The sequence below is a fragment of the Oncorhynchus nerka genome, linkage group LG9b (assembly GCF_034236695.1).
Source record: "Oncorhynchus nerka isolate Pitt River linkage group LG9b, Oner_Uvic_2.0, whole genome shotgun sequence".
Taxonomy (NCBI): Eukaryota; Metazoa; Chordata; class Actinopteri; order Salmoniformes; family Salmonidae; genus Oncorhynchus; species Oncorhynchus nerka.
Genome location: NC_088424.1, coordinates 22556244 through 22567167, shown reverse-complemented (window position 1 = coordinate 22567167; position 10924 = coordinate 22556244). Strand labels below are relative to the sequence as shown.

At 39.5% G+C, this 10924-nt stretch overlaps 1 protein-coding gene across 1 annotated transcript; it reads left to right on the top strand.

Annotated features, from left to right (window-relative positions):
• The first annotated feature begins 3974 nt into the window (after positions 1-3974).
• On the top strand, positions 3975-8736 carry cahz (carbonic anhydrase). Its single transcript, XM_029642675.2, has 7 exons — positions 3975-4091; positions 4437-4634; positions 5209-5327; positions 5431-5523; positions 5643-5705; positions 5829-5984; positions 8489-8736. The coding sequence occupies exons 1-7, from the start codon at positions 4058-4060 to the stop codon at positions 8606-8608; spliced, it is 783 nt and encodes a 260-aa protein (XP_029498535.1). The 5' UTR covers positions 3975-4057; the 3' UTR covers positions 8609-8736.
• Positions 8737-10924: the final 2188 nt, after the last annotated feature.

The following is a 10924-nucleotide window of genomic DNA, read 5'->3' as shown; positions in this document are numbered from 1 at the left end:
TCACGTGTTTTTCAACAGAACAATGACGCAACACACCTCCAGGATGTGTAAGCTCTATTTGACCAAGAAGGATAGTGATGTAGGGCTGCATCAGATTACCTGGCCCCCACAATCACCTGACCTCAACCCAATTGAGATGGTTTGGGATGAGTTGGACTGCAGAGTGAAGGAAAAGCAGCCAACAAGTGCATAGTATATGTGGGAACTCCTTCAAGACTGTTGGAAAAGCATTTCTGATGAAGCTAGTTGAGAGAATGCCAAGAGTGTGCAAAAGCTGTCATCAAGGTTACTGCATGATTATGTGTTATTTCATAGTTTTCATGTCTTCACTATTATTCTACAATGTAGAAAATAGTAAAAATAAAGAAAAACCCTTGAATGAGTAGGTGTGTCCAAACTTTTGACTGGAACTGTATTTTTTGGGATCGTTGTAAAGAAACTTAAAACATGAGAGGGAAAGCGTTCCACTTAGCTGTCTGTGAAGGTCAAACTATTCATCTTTTGTTAGACTGCTGATGCCATTTCTTGCAAGTCAGAGAAATCAGAGAGGGAATCAAATATATTTTGGGGAAAACCGCTCACATCTTGCAGCGCTACACCTTTTGCCGTGGGTCAGAGAGCAAAATATTCTGTTTTTATTAAAGCTAGTTTCCTTTCATTCTAAACATGTTGCCATGGCTTATGACACATTCACATACTATCTAATGATAATACCTTTATATTGGTATGGGGATCCCTAATGCTCACCATCCCACCCCACCGGGCCTCCTGCTCCATTTTCCATACGCAGGCTTACTCTTCCATCTGAAACTGTGGACAAAAACACACATCTGGCATGAAAAGAGGCTAATTCACACCCCGGTCAGAGCTGACATTCTTCCTGAACGATTTTGTTCCTCAGATTAGGTGTTTTTTGGTAAAATCAAAAAAGAAGCATGCAGTAGCTGAATGGATGAAATGAAGATAAATATGTATTTGATATCCTTAAAATGAAATCATGCTCATTCAGTGTAAGTAAAATCGTATCATCAAATGGCTGCATGAAAAATGGAAAGAGAAGTAGGCTATACTCACTACTGAATATTGTATTTGCAGTTATAGGTGCACTCACTCTGCAATGCCATTTTATTTTCATTCTATTCAACCTTAACTAGGTTTTGTTTACTATGTTATCTTTACAGTCTATGGGCACCTGCATAGTAAGATCTTTGTCCCAGTCATCTGAAAATCACATTTATTTTATTTTAGTTATCTGATTGATGCTACCCCATCCTCTCTCCCACTATAAAGCCAATAAAGCATTATCATTTGACCCCTTGCTAATAGTTGTGAATACTTCCCTAAATCAATGTGGAGTATATAATTCGAAATTAAGCCATTCTTTCTGTGGCGATAATGAGTTCTCTTCTTTTCACTGAGACTTTGTCTAATAGTTCTGAGTAGCTTCAGGCCATTTACTCAACTGGAGGGCTGAAGTGTGTGGAGGTCATATCAATACAAGTATAACTAATTACAGAGGAGAGTCTCTCTTGTATGTTAATGTATTCACTCAGCCTTTGACTACTGGCCTTTCTTAGGACGGAAGGTTAGGCCTTATGCAGGCCTTTTGTTTATTTGTCTGAAGAAGATGATTCGCAGTATGATGTGCACTAATATGACTTAACGATGTACATGATACTGACTGTACAGTTAAAAATATCTACAATTGCTGAACCTTCTACTCCTCTGTGCCGCACTCCAACAGAAGTGTCTGTATTATGTGCCCTTTGCAGTGAAATAGTGTGGCAAAAAAAACAGTTAAAGAATACTGAAGCATAATTAAAATAGTATGTTCTTAAAATATACATTCTACTTCCTCCTTCCAAGATGTTCTGTACTGTGTGAATCATGGATCATCTCATCCAGCCTTTGCAAATCAAAATGCACAAAGGGATGTGTGGGCATTGAGTATGTGTGCCAGTGATGAAAAAACGATATAAATGTTGAGAAGCAACTGTCAAATATGGGGATCCAATCGGGGCTTACATAAAATGTTGAGAAGCAACTGTCAAATATGGGGATCCAATCAGGGCTTACATAAAATGTTGAGAAGCAACTGTCAAATATGGGGATCCAATCAGGGCTTACATGAAATGTTGAGAAGCAACTGTCAAATATGGGGATCCAATCAGGGCTTACATAAAATGTTGAGAAGCAACTGTCAAATATGGGAATCCAATCAGGGCTTACATAAAATGTTGAGAAGCAACTGTCAAATATGGGGATCCAATCAGGGCTTACATGAAATGTTGAGAAGCAACTGTCAAATATGGGGATCCAATCAGGGCTTACATAAAATGTTGAGAAGCAACTGTCAAATATGGGGATCCAATCAGGGCTTACATAAAACACATCAATGTGTTTATAAATAAAGAACTAGATGGGCAGATGTATGATTTTGTCAAAATATGATGAAAATGCTAATTTAAGTAAATTGGTTATTATTAAAATTATATGCAATGTTTTATTTACTTTCTGATTGAGTTTTTCTGGTATAGAAATGACACGGAGAGGTACATCTCCAATCTATATGCTTACTGCACAACTGGTAAAATCCCAAACATTATCCCATATGGGATAATGTTTGTTCATGACTATTTAATTTACCCGCACCATCTTGTTAAAATTTGGGAGGAATTATCTGAATCAAGAATCAATACCCACCAACTGCCACATGGTGTAGTCATTTGTAAGAAAATGGTATTGGAAAGCAAATGTCTGTGTTAGCTTCCTTCATTGTACCAGTAGATGGAAGCAAATGTCTGTGTTAGCTTCCTTCATTGTACCAGTAGATAGAACGAAATGTCTGCGTTTGCTTTCTTCATTGTACCAGTAGATGCAAGCAAATGTCTGTGTTAGCTTTCTTCATTGTACCAGTAGATGCAAGCAAATGCACATAGCATTTTCTTGGACTTGTAGCAGTTTGCTTTATGCCATTATCCACATCCATTAATGAATTACATATCCAAACCTTGAAAAATAGAATTCTAAGGAATATTTTGTATTACCAAAAACTATGCATCACATTAGCAACAAAATGTAATCCATAATTCATCAGCACATGTTTGATTTAAATCCACTCATTCCAAACCACATCTCTTATTAGCCTAAAGTGACCAATAAACTGGTCGGTGCATAATAAAACGCTTTTCCTATTTATTCATGCAATCTGGGCAAATCTAGTCAGCTGTACTACCCTGCTGGTGACTAACAGCACAGTGCAGTCTATTGTCGTGGCCCCTTTAAAATTATGCACTGGAGAGGAAGGGGCGATTGCGTTTAAAATATTAGGTTTTTACGCTGACGCAGGCTGCAAAGTGACATGGGCAGTTCAAGGAAAAATATAGCCTACAATGCATCACGTTTTGATTTGTATCCTTGCTTTCCTTCTTGTCCATTCTTGTCCATTCTGTTCCTAGAACGAAACACAGTTTCCATTTGCACATCACACATGCTATACAGTAGCCGACTTCTACTACAGACGCAGGCTACGTTGGAAGAACCCAAGGTCAGTGAATCTGGCATGCCTTGCTTTCAGAAGAAAAATATATATATTTCGGGATGTCACTATAAAACGTTAAAGGAGACCATGGTGAAGAAACCGTACCTAACATGTGTGTAATGTTAGTCTACGAACGCCAAATCTTCTGGCAAGACTATATTGTCTGGAATGCACACTTTTTGTGTGAGCTCTCAGCAGGGTCTGCTTCATTCTCACCACCGGATAGAAGGTCGACCGATAGAGCGATGCGCTCCACAGTGAATGGGACCATATGAACATGGAGGTGTGACTCGGATCGTCTATTGATGGGTGCTTGAACACCTCCTGCTGTGATGACTGGACTGCGCTAAAACCAAGAGACCAAACCCACCCACTTGATGTAGGCCTACTGTCAGGAGGGGAAGTCTATATAAACCCTGACAATTGTTATTTCAAGGTTAGCACAAACTGGATCCTTGTATCTTGGTTTTACAATTGAAAGGGATTATATTCGCATAGGAACACAAGTCAATAATCATGTCTCACAGCTGGGGATATGGACCATCTGATGGTGAGGCATTCTAGAATCTATTCTACATTGTCTTCTGATGCGGACTCCACTTTTGGAACTACTAGTTGAAACTGCACATTTCAACAGTTGCATGATTTTGTTGCATGAATAACTCAGTACATTTCTTATCGGAACAAAATAACTTCTGTAAATAAGTGTTAATATTTTCTGATATGTTACTGTTAATGAATGCATAATTAGCCCTACATTATTAGGTTATTATCATACATTTATACATGTATCTGTGAGAACACAGATATCACCGGACTGTTTAGAATAGAGTGAATATGATACATTTGTGTTTTTGTTCTGTTTGACTCTGTCCCGTGTTTTTTTCCATCATAGGACCTGAGAAGTGGTGTGATGGCTTTCCTGTTGCTAATGGACCCAGGCAGTCTCCTATTGATATCATTCCTGGTCAAACCTCCTACGATTCTACCTTGAAGCCCCTCAAACTGAACTATAACCCATCCAACTCCACAGACATTCTGAACAATGGCCATTCCTTCCAAGTTGGCTTTGTGGATGATGTTGACAGTTCAAGTAAGCCTTTTAATTCATATATAATGATATACAGCTAATATGTCAATACATTATCATCTCCATTTCTCACATAGGTTCTGAGCTGAGCATTTAGTAAAGGGAGGAGTGAAATAGAAAGGGGAAGCGTCAACAAGAGAACGAGTGTTGCGGCAAACTGGTTACATGTTAACTTCAGTGGCTTTGCTTAATAAAACAAATATCAAACACAGTGGTGAATTCATTTCCTTGATGCACTGTCTTTGTCCATTGTGCACATAGGCTGCTGTACAGTAGATAACATTGATGATAGGTGACGTTAGAGCAGGCTGGTAGGTGTTCATTCGGAAGGTTTTAGTATCGTTAGGCTGAAGTACGCTAGTTGTCAGGTCGGTGTCTTTTGTTGTGGTGCTGGGAGCAAGCACATCAATCTGCAGACTACATTGTTAAAAATGAACGTTTCCTACCCTACCCTATCATTACGTGATGGCTGTAATCATGTCATTTGACTGCATTTGGACACATGCAGATGCTCATAAACGTAGTTCATTTTGAAAAGCAACATTAAAAGTTTGTGTGTGCGTGTTCCTATCCACAGCACTGACCGGAGGCCCCATCACCGGCATATACAGGCTGAAGCAGTTCCACTTCCACTGGGGCGCCAGTGACGACAGGGGCTCTGAGCACACCGTCAATGGAATCAAGTTCCCCTGTGAGGTAGGCAGTCCTAGACCTAGATTATGCAACGGGACAAGCCCTATGGATTCAGATCAGACTTTTCATTGGCTACCTGAGTTAAACCTGACTTTGTTTTTTCAAGCTCCATCTGGTGCACTGGAACACCAAGTACCCTAGCTTTGGCGAGGCCGCTAGTGAACCCGATGGACTCGCTGTGGTTGGAGTGTTTCTGAAGGTGCAGATCTAATATGATTTATATGTTTGTTCATACACTGTTTATTTGTTTCCCTCTAAGTGCATTCTGAAAGTAGCCTGATTCCCTTGGATGGCTGTGTGAATTCTTGTTTCTTATAGATTGGTGCTGCAAACCCCAGACTGCAGAAGGTTCTCGATGCTCTGGGGGCCATCAAATCAAAGGTGAAATCAAATTGATCTTAAATGGTATTTAGAAATCTTGCCTCGACTAGAATTGGTTGGGAATGTTGAAGTAAGACTTTGTTTATTCATTGTGTATTCAATCACAATTTGTGCATTCTTTAGGGAAAGCAAACTACATTTTCCAACTTTGATGCCAAAACTCTGTTGCCTTGCTCACTGGACTACTGGACATATGATGGCTCCCTGACCACTCCCCCTCTGCTGGAGAGTGTCACCTGGATCGTCCTGAAGGAACCGATCAGTGTCAGCCCTACCCAGGTACAATCATTTTATACAGTATCATCATAACAAGGAAATGTGTTCTCCTTTCACTAATCAGTTTCATCAGGCCCAGTTAATTGAAAGAGGTCAGTTTGAGGTCAGACGTCATAGGACATCTTTTAGAAAATAATCAAATTTTTATGAAGCTAGAAGTACTGTATGTGCGGGTACTAAAAATAAAATGCTTTCTTGGCAGTAGAATACAGTATAAATGACTTGTTTGTGGGTACAGTAGGTTTCTGTTTTCCATCTTGTCTTGGTGAGCATTGCTACAAAGTTTGTGTTTACCAAGCAAGTACCAACCACGTTTTTTAGTAGAAGTTTCAGCCATTCACTCAAAACAGGGAGGGTCAAGACTGTTGCCTGTCACTTTAGATTACATTATCTGAGTGGCCCATAACGCTTATTTAGTAACTCCTGCTAGTATCATATTTGGGAAGCTTGTCTCTTCCAACGAAAGCAGCCTACACCCACATTAACCTCTTTTGGATCCGCCCCTTTTTTTTTCTTCAATTTTTCGCCTAAAATTACATACCCAAATCTAACTGCCTGTAGCTCAGGACCTGAAGCAAGGATATGCATAATCTTGATACCATTTGAAAGGAAACACTTTGCAGTTTGTGGTAATGTGAAATTAATGTAGGAGAATATAACACGTTAGATCTGGTAAAAGATAATACAAAGAAAAAAACATGTTTTTTTTTGCCATCATCTTTGAAATGCAAGAGAAAGGCTATAATGTATTATTCCAGCCCAGGCGCAATTTATATTTTGCAGTGTATGTGCAACATTTTAGACTGATCCAATTAACCATTGCATTTCTGTTCAAAACTTTGTATCAAGACTGCCCAAATGTGCCTAATTAGTTTATTAATAACTTTTCAAGTTCATAACTGTGCACTCTCCTCAAACAATAGCATGGCATTCTTTCACTGTAATAGCTACTGTAAATTGGACAGTGCAGTTAGATTAACAAGAATTTAAGATATCTGTCAATACCAGATATGTCTATGTCCTGGGAAATGTTCTTGTTACTTAAGTATAGGTCATGGACTAAATACGTTTTTATTTCTCTATGTTGTCTCAGAAGTTTCTGTGACTGTCTGTAAATAATTCACACAGAAAATGATTTGTCCTACCATAAAATAACAACCAAACGTACACAAACTACAGTACATAGCTATTGTAAGCTACTGTACACAGCTGACACATCCCCTTATTTTTGATTTTCCATGCTGAGCCTTTGGGGATATCAAATCCCCGAGTCCAATTTCACCAGCCAGCGTTTAAACGGGACCCCAAGGATGCTTGTTTAGTGAAAGCTGCAGTCGAAGGCACTGTCCCCTATATGTCATGATGAAAAGAAAGTGTACATTTAGGGAGGGCTACCTCCAACCATATGCATTGTTAAGATAAGTTAAGCAGTAGTGCAAGGCAGCAATAAAGTGGGTGGAGAGAGTTTACTGTTCTGACTGAGAACTGATGCAATGTTGTGTTGGAAAAGCCTTTCACCTACATGCAGTAGGACCCATGTATAAATCTGTGAGTGTTAGCAACTTCAGAAAGCCTTTGTGGTTGTTCTTTGCAGATTGTGAGATTATAGAATGAAGGAAATTAACACTTTCAGAAGTGTTTCAGTTCTCACGTTAAATGAGAACTAAGTTGAACAGTGTGTCAATTGATACTGTTACTCTAAACCTATTTTGAACTTTGGAAATAAGACTGTACAGAGTCTTGAATGTCTAAAGATCACTGAAATGGTGGAACCGGTCATGCATATTAATAGTAAATTAGAGAAGAAATTTTTCATGCTTATAGCAACATTAATTTACACTCTCTATGCTTGCTTATGGCTGACCATCGATGTTGATGGCCATTGCTCCCAATTGTGGGTATTGTGAGGGGTTGTTCTTATGCCATTGCATGTGGCTGTGCAGGACAATGCGAGACCCACATGGTTTACAACGAGGCTCAGGTGAATTACTGACCAGAGAGGTATGCACCCGCTACACGCCGGTGTTGTTGCACACACCATTACATTCTCCTCTCTCTGATTGTGTCCTGTACTCTCTATATTAATTCATTTAAAACTTCACTCTACATTATGATCAGTTAGACCTCTATATTAACATTGGTTCTAAATTGGTATTGTTTTAGGGATAACAGTTCACATCCTGCTCATTGAGTGATCTAAATATGGGATGTAAATACTGGAACACAGTAGGTCACAGACACTCCTTTAACATGAGCCACAGACCACAGTTGCACCGAGACACTATGATTCTAACCATTCTATTTTTGGTCTCTCTCTCTCTCTCTCTCTCTCTCTCTCTCTCTCTCTCTCTCTCTTTATCTTTCTCTTTATCTTTCTCTCTCTCTCTCTCTCTCTCTCTCTCTCTCTCTCTCTCTCTCTCTCTTTATCTTTCTCTCTCTCTCTCTCTCTCTCTCTCTCTCTCTCTCTCTCTCTCTCTCTCTCTCTCTCCCTCTCTGTCTCCTGACAGATGGGTAAATTCCGCAGCTTAATGTTCAGTGGTGATGGAGAGGCACCTTGCTGCATGCAGGACAACTACCGGCCCCCTCAGCCTCTCAAGGGACGCAAGGTCCGCCGGTCCTTCAAGTAAACAGCTATGCATCACGCCATCCCCCATCCCACAATTGCCGATCCCCAACCTTTCCCCTAGATTATATATATATATTGTGTGCCATTTTATATGCATTGCTATCAGAATCTGCAGATTGTTAACCCTATAGACAATACAATCAGTAATCAGAAAACAGAAAGGAAACCTAAACCTAAACCAATGCAGTTTAATAACAAGAGCCAGTGTAGATGAGATTATTGCGCCGATATGGATGGACAGCACTTTATACGCCTGGCCTGCCTGCCCCTCCTGTAATCCCTGACGATAAACCTCAGGATCACCCCAGATTAACGTCATTTAGCTGCCTGTCACTGCAATAACAGACGACTGACTCAGTCAGTCAGCCAGTCAGAGCTAGAGACCTTTTATAGTATAATACTACTGGGCTTCTACTCTCAATACGCACAAGGAGAGATGGAATCTTGAATTACATGCCTTCCATTTTTGGATTGTGTCTCTACATCGTCATCAGTGTTTTTACTTTAGATTACAGGTCAATACTGAAAAGAAGAGATCCAATTCAAGTGATTCTTTTTTTAACGACTCATAACTTACTACCTGCATTAACATTGTGTCTTAAAATCATGAGAGTGAAAGAAGATGTTGTATGAGATGTCATATCATCCAAGTCCACCCATTGAAAGAAATCACTGACTGAAGGACTAGTTAAAAAAAAAAAAATGTTATATTGAAAAATTAAATCTTGAAGTATGTTTTAAATGTTTTTGGAAATACCTGGAATGATTTTTAAGCCTTGCGTATAATTATTGTTAAAATGGGAATGTAAGGTTTGTGTGATTCGTTCATGTCAAATTTGATGGATGGGAATTTGATCAGTGAAATAAATGGCGTACCTTTACCTACATGTGTATCCTGTGTTTATTTGCAATATTTGAGATATATTGAATGACCACACTACAGAAATGTAAGCTGTGTGGGATCAGCCTTATCCAGATAGGGAGACAGAGACCCCACTGTTGATGGTCAGACATCCCTATTTTAAGTACAGATCGAAGGTCTCTTTTGCAGTCATGTGCCCTTAACATGGGACTATTTACCTTTGGTTCATCAATCAAGTTGTGTGGTAGAAACAACATTCACTTCAAAATGAATGCCTTTATGTCAATAAGAGACCTATATAATTAAAACAATGTTGACTATTTCCTCTGTTCTTTTGTATTTTACGTCATTACTATCCGAGTGAGGGTTATAGTCAAACTCAAATTCGAAGGAAAGAAAAAAGGAAAAGAAGTAAACACTTCTTTGTCTGCCACTGCCGCAGCGATGACAGAAGAGTTGGATGCCAGTTCACATCTCATTACTGCTTTGAGTCATGGCTGATTGCTTGTTGTCTATGTTCATGCTTATGTAAGCCGTTCTGTGTTTGTGGGTGCCTTTGCCAGGCAGGCACCCTTTGTCAGTGAATTTCTCTGGATCATTATAGGTACAGTCAGCTCATCGCCCCATCCATGCTCTGATGGAAGGTGCAAAAGCCCACTTTAAGATTGTGGAGCTTTGGTAATGCCATTTCTGTAAATCATTTTTGAGACCATGTTTCAGGTTGGTAATTCAATATCAGTTAATAATTACAGTACCAGTCAAAAGTTTGGACACACCTACTCATTCAAGAGTTTTTCTTTATTTGTACTATTTTCGGCATTGTAGAATAATAGTGAAGACATCATAACTATGAAATTACACATATGGAATCATGTATTAACCAAAAAAGTGTTAAACAAATCAAAATATATTTTATATTTGAGATTCTTCAAAGTAGCCACCCTTTGCCCTGATGACAGCTTTGCACACTCTTGACATTCTCTCAACTAGCTTCATGAGGTAGTCATCTAGAATGCATTTCAATTAACAGGTTGCCTTGTTAAAAGCCCAAATAAATGCTTCACAGAGTTCAAGTAACAGACACATCTCAACATCAACTGTTCAGAGGAGACTGAGTGAATCAGGCTTTAATGGTCTAATTGCTGCAAAGAAAACACTACTTTGGTGTGTTGAGTCCAAATTTAAGATTTTTGGTTCCAACCGCCGTGTCTTTGTGAGACGCAGAGTAAGTGAACGGATGATCTCCGCATGTGTGGTTCCCACCATGAAGCATGGAGGAGGAGGTGTGATGGTGTGGAGGTGCTTTGCTGGTGACACTGTCAGTGATTTATTTAGAATTCAAGGCACACTTAACCAGCATGGCTACCACAGCATTCTGCAGTGATATGCCATCCCGCCTGGACAGCGCTTAGTGGGACTATCATTTGTTTTTGAACAGGACAATGACCCAACACA

What these genes read in the sequence shown, in the direction of transcription:
- cahz (XM_029642675.2), top strand. Translation starts at nt 4,058, where the DNA reads ATGTCTCACAGCTGGGGATATGGACCATCTGATG. An exon ending in GGATGATGTTGACAGTTCAA is followed by an intron (nt 4,635 to 5,208) that starts GTAAGCCTTTTA and finishes TCCTATCCACAG; the next exon opens with CACTGACCGGAGGCCCCATC. An exon ending in TGGTTGGAGTGTTTCTGAAG is followed by an intron (nt 5,524 to 5,642) that starts GTGCAGATCTAA and finishes TGTTTCTTATAG; the next exon opens with ATTGGTGCTGCAAACCCCAG.